We start from the raw sequence: 17,491 nt of genomic DNA on the forward strand, positions 1-17,491 counted from the left end.
TGAATCAAATCACTGAACTTCGAGTGATTTGGGGAGGAAAAAGCTATCTGATCACAAATTTCTAATATAATTTTCAGTATCAAAAACAGAGGAATAGCCCAATAATAACAACAATACTAAACATGTGTCTTCTCTCTCATATACATCTTTCACATTGGAGAAACTGCTTATGGCTTTCTTTTTATAGAATGTAAGTGGAATACTTCTGGAGACTTAATTTTTGCAAGGTAGTGATGAAGAGAGGGGACAAACAATTTGATATATTAGACACTGACAACTCCCATAAGCTTTTTTAAAAATATAAAGCACACACACACATGTATATTTTGATAGGTGTGAGTTCACTTTAGGCAATTAATTTCTGAACTTTAGACTATAAACCTTAGAAAGCTAATATTTACAATAGTTTATACTATCATGTATCTTGTCTATGACTCAATTAACATAACCAATTCTAAAACCTTTTATTCAAAAAAAGTTTAGCACCTTTTCTTTGGTTATTACAACACAGCAAATGCAGATAACTATGCAGATACAGACAAGAGTTAACTCTGATATGATGCCAAACTCTTAATGAACAAAATATGCATAAACTAGATGTACAAACCTGGTTTATAGTATCAAATAGATAAATACTATATTCGTTCCAGCTTAGCACCCATCCTTCCTGGGAAAGGCAAGAAATGATCCCCAGGTGTTTCTCTGGGAAGCTGTAACTTCTTTTGTCAGATGACACCAATCGAGGATACAGTTCAAAAGGCTTTATTCCTCCAGCAAATACATCTTTTAAAATGAACGTGGCCTGAACGGTTCCATGCACATCAGACTTCCAGAGACGGAGCCCAGGTCTTGAAGCAAATAGTGTCAGGTCACTTTGCTTACACAGTCCAGGTATAAAACATGCTCCAAATTTGCCAGCACTAAGATATAAACAAAGATCAGTAAGAAACTTAAACAATTTTTTAAAACTAAAAAAGGAGAAACTGAAGTATTTAGACACTGAGTTTACAATCACAAGCTGAACCAAACAGTTTACTTGAACCTCCATAATCCACTCTGTGCACTGCTGCTCCCCTCTTGCTCCCACCTAAGGGAATGACAGTACAGAAAAGCACTGATCTAGAGGCCTGGGAGTGGCCGGTGGGGAGGGAAAGAGGGACACAAAGCCACGTGTCCCCCCAAGAGTGGAACACCAGGTAAGCGCCCCGCCCCACCACCCTCCTCAAACCCTGCACCCTCATCCCTCTCACACACCCTGGCTCCTTCCCAGACCCCGCATCCCCACCCCTAGCTCCCTTCATTATGATGAACACTAATGGTCCAGAAAAATTCCATAATCCAGTATATCATATTTCCCAAAATTGCCAGATTAAAGAGGTTCAAGTGTATTTTCCTCTGCTTCTATCTAAAAGGTATTATGAGACTCCATAATCTGCAACACTTGTGTTTGAAATTAATATGCATTAATCAAGGAGACAGCCTAAAAACACTCAACTGTTCTCTCAATTCTAGGGTAAGCAAAGAGCGGGGAAAACAAAGAAGAGTGCCCTCCCAACGTCTTGGTCATGATGATGCCCTCCATCCTCAACCGCTGTCACAAAAGAGATCCCTTGCTGCAGTGACCCTTCCCTCAGAGGGGAAGCCTTTACGTTGCTCTCCCAAGGGAGCCAGGATATGCTGAATCTTCAGTTAACTTAAAAACCAACAACAAATAGTCTGGTAGCACTTTAAAGACAAACAAAACATGTAGATGGAATCATGGGCTTTCGTGGATCACTTGATGATTACCTGTTCTGTTCCGTTCCTCTGGGGCACCTGGCACTGGCCACTGTCACAAGACAAGACTGGGCTAGATGGACCTTTGGTCTGACCTAATATGGCCGTTCATATGTTCTTATAAACATTCCCTTAGACACTCAAACATCCCCATCTGTGTCAACATATACTATTATTGACAGCATCATTCAATTCCAGACTGTCTTTTTTCCCTTCCATATCAATTAAAGGTAAAGCAGGATATGCCAGGAAATCATGTTACAGGCATCTTTTAAAATAAATAATATAAAAACAAAGACAGTACTTTTCAATTTAAGCCACCTTTTTAATATTTGTAGTACCCCTTCACTATTGAAGAGATTGCCATTACAGAATGGTCTGACTGAGACTATTCTAACACTTTCATATGACACAGGAATTCTAAAAGCTCATCTACAAAACTGAACTCTCTTTGATGACTGCTATGTTTGTATCAAGCCACAGCAGCTTCCAAGATGGTGGGAAAAAAAGTTAATTTTTTTAGTTTAAACTGAAAGAAAAATCTGGCAACTTTACTGTGCACAGAAGATTAAACATTCACAATCAGACTTTTAGACTAGGCAGAGTCATTTAATTGAAAAATAATAATTAAAGTAATAAAGAGTTAAAATTCTTAAGGATGGTTATTAGTGTAAGTGGCTGCTGTGGCTTAGAAGTTTGAGCAGAAAATGTTGTTGCATTAATATCACTGCTTAGATCACTGGGTCTCTATAGTCTATTCAGAAAAGCTAGAATTAACCCATGTGCCTGCATCAAAATTTGAGAGTTACTTTTTTCTGGGTTGTGTTCCAACTTGCTTGACAGATTTTTCTTCTGTGTAAAAAAGTAGAGTTCTCTGTAAAGTAGAGACCAGCAGCACTTTCTGGCTATAATCCAACTGTACAATTGAAGATGGCTCTTCCAATACCAGACTGGAGTTGCAAACACCCTTTAAAGACACATGAAATTAAAAGTCAAGCCCTTTTCAAATAAAAATATCTGGTAGTATTAGCAAGTTTATTGGTGGCTTTACGTGCTAACAGATTAAATAATATGTTAAGAGTTCTCAAAAATTGTCCCTTGAAATTCATTCAAACTCTCCCATTGACTTCAGCAATCAATTTAGTGGGTCTTTACTAGACCCGCTAAATTGAACCCCAGAATATCAACCTTCAGAGTGTTGATCTTTCCAGAAGTATAGATAAGGCCTTACACTTTCTCTTGGAAAGATTAAGTTCAGTGAGCATTCTTCAAAGACACCCAGTGGACCTCAGTTTCACTGTATACCCCAGGCTACTGAAATATGAACTGCTTCTGGAAAAGCATGGAATCACTGTGATAAGGAAGCGTCTTTTACCGCTAAATAGTAATCTTACCAGAAAACTGAAAAGGGGGCAATGGTTGGACTCTTAATGAAGCTGCATCCAGTCCACTTTGGACAGATAGATGGTGGGTATGACTGGCGAAGAGGGAGAAAAGTATATGCAAATATAGATAAAAATGGAAGATGACGACCACTGTCTATATTAGCTGTAACAAAGGCTCTACAAGTGTTCCCCTTTCCTTATAAACAATCTGACAATCAAAAACCAAAGATTTAGCCATCTGATAAATATTTAGATACATTATTTCAGAAAGTTTCAAACCAGAATTCTGATCTCCAAAAGAAATAGTTACCTGATCTAAATCTAGAGCAGAATAGACAATTTTCCCTTTGTCATCACCAGAGAATAATTTCATTCCATTGGGACTCCAAGCCAAGGCTGTGATGCTGCTTTTATGGATACCAGCCACATCAAATCTCCGAAGCTGCAAATTGACACCGAAGAAACACAAAAAAAGAGAGTAATGGGGAAGGGGAAAGAAACACTGGGCAAATTCAGTGACTTAGCTTTAAGTATTAGTTCTGGTTATCTTCATTCCTAATTAACAAATTTAATTTCCTCATACATCAAGAATTGCATGAAAGCATTTTTGAACAAGCACATTCTGTTTAAAAATGTGAGTGAAAAACAATTATGTAAGATTAATACATGATTAGCACACTCAAGATACGCATGGGATTTCCTGATCCTCACTGGTTTAGATGTTCCAAATCATTATACCAGTGTTTCCCAACCGGGGTTCCACGGACCATCATCAGAAATTCTGCGAGAAATCGTGGAATCAATAATGCTGGGCAAGGCCTGGAGCCTCTGTCACAGCCTTCGCCTCCCACCCTGGCGCTCGGCTGACTTCTGCGCAGCTCAGCCGGGCTGTCATGCGGGAGCAATCGGCCATTTGGCTCCGCGAGTGAGAGGCAGGAGGGAGAGGAGAAGAGAAAGAGGGTGAGAGAGAGAGGCAGGAGGAGAAAGAGGAGGAGGAGAAGAGAAAGACAGAGAGGCAGGAAATGGAAAATATTTGATATTTGAAAAAAAAAAAAAAAGAGATTAGATAATACCAAAAAAGACAGGAAAAATAATCCAATTTTTTCTTACAATGTAAGCTCTCTCTCTCTCTCTCTCACACACACACACACACACACACACACACACACACACACACACACACACACACACACACACACACACACACCAGCTCTGTACAAATAAATTTTCTTGAAAAAATTTAGCAGTAATTGAATTGCGTTCCCCGCTGTCAACTTTTTCTGACCAAGCAAACGTTTTCATAGGTAGGGGTTCCTCAGGATATGAAAAATTATTTTAGGGTTGGGAATCACTGCTGTAGGGCATAATGTTGTATGAAAGTATGATAAAATGACCATGTCACTGCTCTACAAATGTCCACTAGTGGCACATTATGTAGGAAAGCAGTTGATGTGGCCATCACACATGTGGAATGTGCCCTAATAATCTATGGTGGTTCTTTGCCGCGAAGCTGGTAAACCATGTATATACAGCTTGCAATACACTGCGCAGAGATAGCTGTTCCCTGTGGTGACTGGCCAAAGAGATGAAGAATCTGTCTGATTTCCTGGTCTCCTTGGTTCCCTCTAAGTAAAAAGCAAGGGCTCGTTTGGCATCTAGAGTGTGCAACATGGATTCTCTCGGAGAGGTGTGACGTTTAGGAAAGTATGTGGGTAAGTATATGAGTTAATGGAGGTGGAAGTCCAATATAACTTTGGGGAGGAACTTGGGATAAGGCCTAAGCATAACTGTATCCTTAGTAAAGGTAACAAGGAGTCCTGTAGCACCTTATAGACTAACAGATGTATTGGAGCATAAGCTTCCTTGGGCAAAGACCCAGTTTGTCAGATGCATTCATCCTTGTCACTTTTACAGATCCAGACTAATATGGTTACCCCTCTGATACTTAGTAAAGGTAGTATACGGTAGGTTAGATGTGACGGGGTGAAGCAACCCCACACTGACCCAGGGCACCACGAGCCCAGGGAGGAGGGGCAGCTCAGCGGGGACTACCGCCGGGAAGTAGCTGGAGAAGTCGCTCCGGTCCCGGCTGTGGAACTGGCCGGGGTCGTATGGAACACCAGCGCAGGCACAGAGAGTGCGAGGCATGCTGGTGAGGCGGGCGCCGGCCGATGACATCACCCGTCGGCTTGGTGGGGACGTCATGAGTACGCCAGGCACGGCGCGAGGGGGATAAAAGGCCCTAGGACCTGCGAGGGAGGAGGCAGGAAGGCCAGAGATTCGCCAGTAGGGTGGACGGGCAGGAACGCGCTGGGAAGGACCCGACCTTGACTTGATGAGCAAAAAGGGGCATTCCTCACCCGGACAGGGGGAGGGGAAAGGAGCTGGATGCAAAGGTAGGAAGTGGCCCAGGGCGGGATCATGGAGCCCACGAACTGACGTGTTTAGGGGTAACGTCCATGTCAGCTAGGCCAGGGAGCTGTCATCCCTGCCTTAGGGCCCTGGGCCAGGACCCATGAGAGTGGGTGGGCCCAGGGCCCCCTACCCTGCCATCCATGGCTGGGTATCGAATGCATAGAAGCGACATCACAAGAGAAATTGACTTTACAGTACAGATGGTGCCGGGTGTATAAAAAGGTGATGATGGTGGTGGGGTACCACAATAAAACAGATCAATGAGCAGACGCCTAGGTGGTCCTTCTACATTAGCCATGAGGGCTGCAATTTCACTCACTCATCTCAAACACAGTCCAGATTACATCTCACTGCCACCAGTGGTAAGAGGGAACTGAAGAAGGGCTTTGGCCATCCCACCCTTTATCTCCTCACACAGTACCATGAGGTGGCACAGACAGCATGAGCAGGCCTAATGGACACTGCTAGACAAACTAATTGAAGTACATATGCATCTTCAGTGAGAACCACACTGACAAACTCAAAGATCATATTTAACATCAAAGAAATTGCAACCAAATTTAACATTTACTTGTTTGTTTCTTCCAGGCAACGAAGAGACAAGTTGAAAAATTGCAACCCGGCCTGAAGCTGTACCAACAGCAACAAGATCATCGAAGCAGCTCAACAATTTTACAACAGTAATAGATTCAGTCTTCCCCTGTTGAAACAAGACAAAACTGCAAAATTAAAGAATTTTCAAAGCACTAATTTGTCACCAACATCTGAAAAAGTACTGATAAACTTCTGATGATAAAACCAGGCACAAAAACTTCTGGGTTTTTTACCTCAAAATTGTATTTTTTCATCTGGTTTAAACGTCTGCAGTACAGATAGAGCATGCCGATGCTACTGCCCACAGCAATGTAATCCCCACTAGTATCAAGTGCTGTGAGGTACACCACAATGGAACGAAATCCCTTCTGGACCTTCGTAGGAATGGCATTGAGGAGATAGTACAGGGGGCAAAACTCCTTAAACGTAACTGGTGGAGCTGCAGATGCCATGGCAAGTGTTTGTTTATTCTGGCCTGTAGGCTGCAGAAACTCATTTACTTCACACTAAGGAAACCTGAAAAACAACAAACACCTTCAGTTAAAATGTATTCAGAGCAGTTGTAGTTTGGTACAAAAAGCAACAAACAGAAAAAAGTCTCACTTAGTGGAACAAATCATTCTACAGCAAAAAAAACAAACAAAACAAAAAAAAACCCACACACATTTCTGCTCAGATTGAACCTGCATTACCATCAGCAACAATTTCTCTCCAACCTTGAGCAGCACAGACCTTGTATCTTGAGCCCAAATACAACATTCCACTCTCAAAAGAGAGGGAAAAGCATCAACTGAGTATTGTTCAATAATCAAATGGGAATAAATTGTCAGAGTAAAATCAAATCAGTATGTGATTAAAAGAACAGAGTGCTTTGTTGCTGTATAGGTCAAAACCATCTCAACCATTGGAGATGGCTTGAATAAACGGCTCTATGGCTAGGTTGAAAACAATGGGGCTGAGGAGACAGCACTGCAGATCAGGATTTCCTGCATCTCTCCTTCCAAAAAGCAGATGGTGGTAGAGCAGCATTCATAAAGTTCATGGACAAGTTTGAGGAAGTTTTCAGGCACCCCAAACTCTCACAGCGTGTCAAAAATGTGTTGGTGAGGGACTGTTCCAAAAGCATTAGACAGCTTGAGCCACACTATGGCACACTGCCCTCCTTGCCACATGAATGGTGGTCTGAAGGACAAAGCTGTGTTCATAGCAGCCTCCGCATGACATGAAACAATGGTTATAAACACAAATTACTTAATTCCATCTCAGGACTACAATTATATTATATTGTCTTAATATTTATCAACTAAATAAACAAATATTAGCAAGATAATTATGTGGAAACAATGGAGCAAATTCAAAAGTGAGGAGACTCAATTTGTCAGGCACATGCAGGGATTTGTTTATTTCATTTAGTAATGGGGAATGCAGAGTAAACAAAACAGTTGTACCTAAGTTTCCTGTTATGGTTAATTTGCCAATTTCATGCTGAAACAAGATATTTATAGAATATTTAGAAGAGAATGTGATGTCATCTCAGCTTAAAAACTGGCTCCCTATGAGCACCGGCTCCATAGAGTCGCCTGCCCCCACCGCCAAAGATGGTGCTTCTGTATCAGCAGGGGTAAGCATCTGAAGAAGTGTCTGGTATGTCATTCTCGGGCATCTCATCAAAACCCTTGTTGGGATCCTGACTTAGGCTTAGGCTATATCTACACTACAAAGATAAATTGGAAAAAGAAACACAATTTGCAGTACGCAAATTGCGTATCTATTTCCGATTTACTTCCGACAGACGCTTTTCCGAAATTTGGCCCATCTACACAGACCCAAATTTCAGAAAAAAAAAAACCCTCTTTCAGAATATGCCTTCTTCCTCGTAAAACAAGGTTTACAGGGATGCCGACAAAATGTGTCTGCTTTTTTGACTTTTTTCGGAAAAGCAGACTTGTTCCTTGGACATCCCAAGGATCAAGTATTCCGGAAAAGCTCTGCAATCTAGAAGTACCCCTAGTTGGGCCCTGGCCCAACAACTAGTTAGTAGGTCCCTGCCTATAGTTCCTATCCCAACTGCTGTAAGGGTTCTGCCTGCGGCAGTGCTGATCTGGTCTCTGTGGCTGCTAAGGTTGAGCCTTGAAAGGTTCTCTTTGGATAGTAGGTATATGCATCCCCAAAGACTTCATTGTTGCTCTTGAATCTCTGAGGTTATGGAGCTTTGAGTCTGCCTGGTTTGAAAACAGCCCTATATCTTCAGAAGGCAAGGTCTCACAGGTCTGTTGGACTTCTGGCCTTCTGCCTGGTGGTTTTGCTTACGACCACCCTGACAAGATGGTAAACATCACTGAGTTGGTTGCATCCAAGGCAGTCTGAAGGGATATCCTGACCAAATCTGAGACCTTCACTTTTGACTCTATATGGAGCAACTCTCTGTATTTGGACACAGCATCGCAAGAGTTCAAGCGATACCTGATGAAAATAGCTTATTGGTAAACTATCCTTTGCTGTAGAACCCCTGCAGAATATACTTTTCTGCCAAAGAGGTCCATATGTTTGGCTTCTTTGGTCTTGGGGGCCAGCACCTGTTGCCCTTGGCTCTCCTCATTCACCACCGAGACTAGCAGGGAGGAGGGGTGCAGGTGAGAGAATAAAAGCTCATCCCTTGAAGGGGACAAAGTATTTTCTCTCTAGGCCCCTGGCAGGAGGCAGAATGGAAGCTGGGGTCTGACAAGTTCGTCCCGACTAGTGTTCCCTGTAAGTTGAGCACTGAGTGGCCACCCAGGAGAAATTCAAATGCCACCCAGCTGATTAGCAGAACACCACAGCCAGCAGCATGTATTTCTACTGTTGGTGTGCATCTGCACATGCCTCAGTACACATACAATTTATTCCACACATGGATGGAAAAAAGAGAGAGAGAACATTGCCTGTATTGTTCTGCAATTTCAGGGGGTGGTCTGGCAAGGGTTGTTTCCTTCACCAGAGGGACAGATCTAGCCATTGGTGACCAGGAAGGGTGATGTTCTGAGGTCACCAACTTGGAAGTCCTTGAAGGGGTTAACTGGGCTCAAGGTGTCCAGAAGGTCTATTGTGTGGAAGAAGGCCACTGTGGATGCTGAGCCTTGCAGTCCTTCCTGATCTTATGCCTACTGCGCCTTCAATAAAAATTATTCCATTTCAGAGTATAAGCAAGCCAAAAGTGACAGCCAAAGTGATGACAATGACCTCTGTGCTGAGAACAGATTGGGGATTGGTGTCACAATGACTGTGTCAAGGATCAGTGTTGTCTCTTCATGCTGTGCATTCAGTGCTTAGGAATAGCTGCTGCACCCCATGGGACAGTTCTCATGCTTTGAGAGGGACCGAGATCCCTCAGTGCTGGGGATGTAGGTTTCCTCTCTCCCATAGCTATACGAACCTGTACCTCAGCCTGTGCCAGGGAGAGCTATTGTGAGGATGATGATCGGAAACGGTGCCAGTTGAGCAACAAGTAGCACCACATAATCATGGGCTTGCCTTTGCACTGCATCCATCTAGACCAGGGCTACTCAACTTTGGAAGCCCTGAGGGCCACAATGATACTCACAGCATATGCCAAGGGCCACAACTAAAGTGTGGTTGCATATACATGCAACTATTGTCTTTCACATTTACGGGCATGAATACAAAGCACTTCCCACGATGCCCCGGTGTTCCCAGCACCTCCTCCACGGGGCCTAGAAACATCAACACCCTGTACCCGTCTGTTCTAGCCAGCCCATTCACTTGCATCTTTCAATGCTCACTCCGCCTGGAAGACGCTTCGCCGTTGTGGAACATGTTCTCAGTGGAGGCCACGTTCAAAGGATCCCACCCACAGGCCGCATATTGAGCCCCGCATAAACCCAAACCTCACCACAGGCCGCAAACCAATGGGCCACGCATGGGCCATGTGTTGAGTAGCCCTGATCTAGACAGGGCCAGGGCCTCTGTCTGACGTTTGAGGGCTAAGGCACTATCATTTCAATGAGGCTCTTCAAAACCCTGAAGCGTCAGGAGTGGAGGGAGACTCCAACACCTCCACCAGGCACTGCCCTGCCGGAGAGTCACTAAGCACCAAGGGTCTCTGATTTTGAGTCCTTCCTCAGCACTGAGTTGCAGACTGATGTTGTGGTACTCCTCATTCACCGACCCAGGATTGGGTGGTCTGGTGCCATGGACAGAGTGTGACTTCCATCAAAAGTTGTTTTAATTGAAAAAAAATCTCATTTTTTGTGGTTGAAAGCCTTACAAAAAACTTACAGCACTCTGACGCAATTCCCTTAAGACATGAATCATAGGTGTCACTATTGGACATAGGCTTCTGGCTAACTCCACAAGACTTGCCCCGCAGTGCAAGGTGGGGTGATGGGATGGGATGATCTCACTTCCCAATCTGTCACTATTAACAACACAACACAAACTACAAAGAACCAAGTGCTTGGTTAAGGGGTCACTCGCAAGCAAGTGAACACAGTTCCAACACTGCCACAGATGCTAAGAAGGAACTGAAAGTGTCAGGTCAGCAGGGTCATATATTGAGTGCTATGAAAGCACCATTCCAGAGGCCTGAGGCCTCCTTAGTTTACTCAATGGGAGCTGCTAAGAGAAAAAATGTCCAATGACCGTGCACATGTGATTGGAATCTATGTGAACAAGCACTCTGTGATAGATAGTCTGCTGATCAGTACTCCGTGGCTAAAGGGTTAAACTCAGGTAGCTAGCAAGGATGTTGGCAGGGGGCCAGAAGAAGCAATTAGATACAGTGCTGAACTCAGATTTGGATATAGATACCTGGCCTGCTCTTCCTTTGTGTCTTCTAAGCTAAGGGCTGGAGGGAGCAGATGCAGTAATCAGAATTATCATGCCTATAAGAAATACTGGATGTGGGACTGAATTATGCCTTGAAGTATGGATCGGCATGGAACATGAGTGAAGGGGAAAAGTGTATTTAGTTGCTATCAGGGTATTTTTCTTTGTTTTAGTTGTTTGGTTAAACTTCTATTTGTAAATCTATGCCTTCCTCTCCCATTCATTATCTAAGAGTGTACCCAGAGATGTTATGTGTTTTAATTTGTTTTACTCAGTTGCTCTGTAACACCTAGCAACCAAGTATGCTTTATCAACTATATCTTTTCTGTTTTATTAATAAAAACACCATTTTTAAGGTGATTTGAGTATTGTGTAACAGGAGAGGGGTGGTGTGTGTGTCTCTCTTTCCCACACACACACTCAGGGTACGTCTACACTACAGCGCTAGTTCGAACTAACTTAGTTCGAATTAGTTAATTCGAACTAAGCTAGTTCGAACTAACGCATCTAGAACTAAAAACTAGTTCGAACTAGCGTTTTGCTAGTTCGAACTAGTAAGTCCACATTGAGTGGACTCTGAACAGGGCTTAAGGATGGCCGGAAGCAGTGCCGGCAGGGCATAAAAGGAGGACTTAGAGCATGGAGATGCTGTCTCAGGCTAGCCGAGGGCTGCGCTTAAAGGGACCCGACCCCCACCCCGGACACACAGTTCTAAGAGGTGCCCCGCTTGCAAAGAAGTTCTGGCTTGGAGTGCCCTGAGTGCCCACACTGGGCACATCACACCACTCGGCCATCAGCCCGGCTGCACTTGCCGCAGGCTGCCATCTGGGGAGAGGGAGTAATTGGGGGGCTGCAGGAGAGCTTCCACCCCCCAGAAGCCCACAGAGCCAGCCCAGTCCTCCCCATCGGGGGCTCGTACCCCATTCCTCCCTCACCTCCTTCCACTTACCCTTCCCTAGCCCCCCTTCTTATTGAGGTACAAAATAAAGATAACGTTTCTTCCAACATTGACTCTGTCTTTATTGAACAAAACTGGGGGAGACTGGGAAAAGGAGGTGGGAGAGGGGAAGAGAAAGGCTGGGAGAGGGGAGGGCAACTAACATGATCAGGGGTTGGGAACAGGTCCCAGATGAAGAAAGGCTACAGAGACTGGGACTGTTCAGCTTAGAAAAGAGGAGACGGAGAGGGGACAGGATAGAGGTCTCTAAAAGCAGGGGTTGGGTGGAGAGGGTGCATTCATAAAAGTTCTTCCTGAGTTCCCATAAAGAAGGACTAGAGGACACCAAAGGAAAGGAATGGGTAGCAGACTTGAAACTAGTAAGAGAAAGTTGTTGTTCTTGACAAAGCAAATAGTTAACCTGTGGAACTCCTTGCTGCAGGAGGCTGTGAAGGCTAGAACTAGAACAGAGTTGAAAGGGAAGTGAGATAAAGTCATGGAGGTTGGGTCCATGGAGTCCTATTAGCCAGAGGGTAGGAGTGGTGTCCCTGCCCAAAGTTTGTGGAAGGCTGGAGAGGGATGGCACGAGACAAATGGCTTGGTCACTGTCTTCGGTCCATCCCCTCCAGGGTCCCTAGGGTTGGCCGCTGTCGGCAGACAGGCTACGGGGCTAGATGGACCTTTGGTCTGACCCAGGACGGCCATTGTAAGCTCAGGGCTCAGTGTCGGGGGTCTCAGTGGACCCCCTTGATTTTCATGCACACCTGGTCCTGGGTGGCCAGGCTGGCAGCTCTCCTGCCCTAGACGGCCACTTTCCTGTGCCTAGTGCGGAGATCGTGGACGAGGTCCACGATGTCCACACTAGCCCAGGAAGGTGCCCGCCTCTTGCGGTCCAGGGCAAGCTCCCGGGAGCTGCCAGCCTGGTCCCGGCAAGAGGGGGTGGGCTGGGGGGCATCGGGTGGGTGGCTCTGTGCCGTGCCAGGTGCAGGGTCTGCTAGCTGGGTGCTGGCAGGCTTGCACCTGGCACGGGCACCGTAGCCAGCCCGTGCCCCTTTAAGGGGTCCGGGGCCGGGAGGGGGGCATAGAGTTTCCCTGGTGTTGGCCAGAGTGGCCACCAGGGAAAGCTGGGGAGGGCTAGCCTCCCACTAGTTCGAACTAAAGGGCTACACAGCCCTTAGTTCGAACTAGCTAGTTCGAACTAGGCGTTAGTCCTCGTAAAATGAGGTTTACCTAGTTCGAACTAAGCGCTCCGCTAGTTCGATTCAAATTCGAACTAGCGGAGCGCTAGTGTAGCACCTATTAAAGTTAGTTCGAACTAACGTCCGTTAGTTCGAACTAACTTTGTAGTGTAGACATACCCTCACTGACTAAGAGGTCAGCTACCAGAGACTGCAGCTTATTTTTTCAAGCTCTCATGGTAAAGGAGATTGGGGGGGGGGGGGGTTCTTTTGTTCCCCTCACCCCCCAAAAAAGTTGGCAAATCTGTGACTCTGGGGAGTTTTTGTAAGCAGAGCCTACAGAAGGCAAGGTATTTAAGGTTGAGTGCAAAAGATAGTGGGCTGCAAGAGGAATGCCAGAGTGGGGAACAGCCCTGACACTCAAAACGGAAACTAAGTTTTCACAGTTAAAATATTAAATGACCTATAGCTCCTTCTATCCACCCTAACTCTCTATGTTAAATTGCAATAGTTTTTCCCTACAAAATCTTTTTGCAAGATACACTAGAGAAATTAACACACATTATTTAAAAGCTCTCATGTGACCTAAGAAATGAGTACTATATTTACAAATGTTGTCACAAAAGTTTATTTGCAGTTTAGCTTACAATAGCTTCTGGATGTGTGGCTTTAACTACAACAGCATCAGCCTTATTGTATTGGTGTCACAGCCATGTTACAAATACTTTATTAACTGGTAAAATTTCTTATTTATAAGAATAAGCCTAAACGAACACATTTAAAGCTATCAAATAGATTGACATACTCTGTTCTGTCTCCATCCCCACGCAATGCAAACTGTTTTAAGGGACATCGCAAAGAAATTTGGTTAGGAAGTTGGTTTCATTTTCTTTGTATTTAATCCTCAGTGTGATGGGTCCGCGGCGACCTGCACTCGGGCTGGCCCGCCCCCTACCGGTTTCCTAGAAGGCAGGGGAAGCTGCCAAGGACGAGAAACGGCACACAAGTGGCCAGCGCAAGGCCACTGGCGCACCGCCATTGCAAGTGGGGAGTGGGATACAAGGGATGGGGTGTGGCACGCTGGAACGCCATGCCATCCCTGACATCGGATGTCAGGACGTCCCCAGCGTCAGCGGGCCCATACAAAAGGGCAGCTGACTGGGGCAGAAGGGGACGGGCCCTGAGGGAAAGGACAACAGTGAGAGGCTGGCAAGACTGGAGATGCCGACCCGCGTGACCTTCGTGTACCCCGATGACCCAATGAGGACCACCCCCAACATAGGAGAAGGAGGAACCGCTCCAAGCCTGATAGGACCCCCAGCTGAGGTAACAGGGGCAAGAAGCAGCGAGGGGGGTAGGAAGCAGCCCAGGCAGGACAATATTGGCACCCGTGGACTGATGAGTTCCGGGAGACACCCCATCAGCAAACTCCTACACCTCATGGCCCTGGGCTGGGACCCAGTGGAGAGGGAGGGCTTGGGTCCCCCTAACCCTCCCCTCACAAAGGGAGATATCTAGACTACGGAAACAGGACCAGAAAGGCATAGGGAACTGTAGAGACAGGGGGCTGCAGCAAGTAGCCATAGCCCACGGGACAATAAAGGATAGTGTAGCAGTCAGACCCATCACCCAAAGACAGGTTCAAGGCCTAGGAGATTTAAAAGTTTCTCACCCCACCTGCCAAATAAATAAAAAATGGGGTGAGGTACATGAAGCTGAGCATCCTTCTAATGAGAGAGCCAAGATAGAGGAGGTAATCTCTTTACTGGACCAAATTCCTTTGATAGATCCTCGCCCACCTTGTCACTCTTATATCCTGGGATCCATGGTACAGCGACAGTACATACATCCTTCTAACGCAGGGATGGTCAATAATTTTGATGGGGAGCCATTCAAAGGTTTTGATAAGTGGTCAAGGGCTGCACTTTTCTATGGAGAGGGTGTGGAATCTGGGACCAAGGTTGGGTGGAGAAGGGAGCTCAGTGTAGGGTACTGGTGTGCAGAAGTTTGGGGGGGGAAGTGAGAGTTGAGACCTGGGGCACGGAATTTGGGTGCTAGAAGCAGGCTCTGGTTGGGAGATGCTTACCAAAGTGGCTTCCACCTAGCAGCCCAATAAGACCCTGTGCCAGGCTCCCTGCTTGCCGCAGCCTCAGAGCACAGAGCAGCTGCTGCATGTGCCTCTCTGCTCCACACAGCTGGGGGGAATCTACATACACTGCCCATGCTTCCAGCACAAGCTCTCGGCTCCCATTGGCTGGTTCCAGCAAATTGGAGCTGAGATTTTGATGGTGGCAGGGGCAACCAATGGGAACCAGCCAACAGGAGCTGACCGACTATGCTGGGGACAGGGCAGCATGCAAAGGTTCCCCCTCCCTCCTGTGCAGGGAAGCACATGGAGCAGCCACTCTGAGCTGCTTCTTGCCCGAGGGTCCCAGTGGGGTGGCCGTGGGTTGGACTGAAAGGCTTTTTGGGCCATATCTTGCCTCCCCTGAGCAAAGAAGTTGCTCCTCTTAATGATTTAAACATAATAAAATACCAATAAAATCGACTCCACTATTTCACAACAGAGCCCCATTTGTCACAATAAATTGGAACCAGGACCAGACCAGACCATCAAAATTCAGATATTCAGGAGAATAGGGAAGTGCAAGGCTGCAGCACCATCCAGTGGCCACAGGAGGTTGTTGGGTTAACATGAAAAGCTTTGCAATAGAAAGTTGTCTATTCCAGTGGCTCCCAACCTTTTTTATACTGCGGACTAGCAAGCCTATTCAAAAAGTTTTGGCAAACTGGTATAGAAACATCTATATATTTATTATGGTAATTTATTTGTATGTTCAGTATTGTGATTAATTGTAAGTGGTCACGTGTTATTATGCATTGCATCAGCATGCACATAATAAGGGAACCACGGGAAGATGGAAAAGGGAAGGGAAAGGGAAGAAACTGGAAAGGAGCGCAAGCAAAAGAAGGGACCAAGCCAGAGAGAAGCTGTGCTGAACGTTGCAGGGCACTGACTCCGGCTTGGACGGCTTCTCCTGCCTTGTCCCTCAACTACCCCAGCTACCAGGCTAGCAGCAACCCCTGCTCAGCCCCAGCTGCTCTACCAGGGGGTCCCCGAGCTAGCCCCGAGGGCTCAGAATGGCTGAGTGGTGGCAGGTCCCTCTGTGTGCACGCTGGCTGAGCTAGAAGAAGTAGAGGCCAGGGGGAGGCTCCCACCAAGTGGGAAGTGACCAGGCCCATACACAGGACTTTCTGTGTGGGGACGTGGGTTTTTTGTAAATGTGGACTGCAATTTTTTTTTAAATATAAAGAATTTTAAAATAGTCATGCAATGAGTATGCATAAGAGAGGTTAACGAAATATTTGAGTGAAAACAGTGATTGGTAAAATGATTTTGTTATAATATACTAAACATTTACACAGTAATAAAGATTTTATAAATTACAAATCATTACCATTATAATTTATCATTTCGGCCAAAACCCTTTGGATGCGAGAAGCGATTGATCATAAATCCTGCAGGGGACATTTTGATGCCGGAGGGGTCGCCGGCAGCGCCAGCGTGGGCAGGAGGAGAACAGGCTTGCCGGGGCAGCTGTCCTCCACACGACGCTTGGCACCAGCAGTCGTAGCAACCACTCTCCACATGATGCTTGGCCCTGGCCAAGCGCCGCAGCCGCTGGAGCTAGAACCAGGGTCACAGTGAGGCTGCCCCAATAGAAACAGTCTCACCACATCCCTGGTTCCAGCCACAGCACACGCTGGGGGCATGGCCTGGCAGCGTGCTGCAGCCTGCCAAGAAGTGGTTTGTTACCTGCCACCAGTCTGCAGACCGGTGGTTGGGAACCACTGGTCTATTCTACTGCTTCCTCTCATCATCTGCAATGACTCCACATGATAGGACACCTCATATAATACATTGCTGCTAGCAACACTCTCACACAGTTCCTCATAGCTCCCCAACCTTCCTAGCCATGAGACTGGTAGAAGAGAATTGTTACACCCAACTGACAGAATCAGGAACTATTCAGAGCCAACCAATGTTGAGAAGCTGAACAATTCCCCAAGCAGATGATTGAGTCTGGCTTATTTGTTGGGTCTTAAAGAAAACAACCAAGTCCTGAGTCTCCTCCCTGTCAGTGGCCCTGCTAGCTCATCCAATCAGCAGTGAGACTCTGAGGAGCAGGAAGCTATGGGAAAAGGGAAACAAAAAAAGACAAATTCCAATGTCCTGAGTGATTATAAGGGACAAAGGCCTGGGGGGGGGGGGGGGGGGGTTAAGGGGGAATCTCCAAACTTTAGTGTCTCCCATGCCTTACATTTGGTCAGCAGTAGGTGGGTCAGGCTGCATCAGCACCAAACCTCTCTCAGGCTCTTAC

General features: G+C 46.0%; 1 protein-coding gene across 7 annotated transcripts in view; it reads right to left on the reverse strand.

Moving 5' to 3' along the window:
• The window catches only part of TECPR2 (tectonin beta-propeller repeat containing 2), an 87,756-nt gene that overhangs the window by 68,556 nt on the left and 1,709 nt on the right, over positions 1 to 17,491 (reverse strand). For all 7 annotated transcript variants that reach the window (XR_012903291.1, XR_012903292.1, XM_075926541.1 and 4 more), the window contains exons 2-6: positions 6,404 to 6,686; positions 6,148 to 6,276; positions 3,472 to 3,603; positions 2,586 to 2,743; positions 608 to 920 (exon numbers count right to left, since the gene is read on the reverse strand). Coding sequence is in view for 5 of the 7 variants with exons in the window: in XM_075926541.1 (XP_075782656.1) it covers positions 608 to 920; positions 2,586 to 2,743; positions 3,472 to 3,603; positions 6,148 to 6,276; positions 6,404 to 6,622 (951 nt within the window). In the remaining 2 variants the exon portion in view is untranslated. The remainder of the gene's footprint in view (positions 1 to 607; positions 921 to 2,585; positions 2,744 to 3,471; positions 3,604 to 6,147; positions 6,277 to 6,403; positions 6,687 to 17,491) is intronic.

Source organism: Pelodiscus sinensis, chromosome 4 (assembly GCF_049634645.1).
Source record: "Pelodiscus sinensis isolate JC-2024 chromosome 4, ASM4963464v1, whole genome shotgun sequence".
NCBI lineage: Eukaryota > Metazoa > Chordata > Testudines > Trionychidae > Pelodiscus > Pelodiscus sinensis.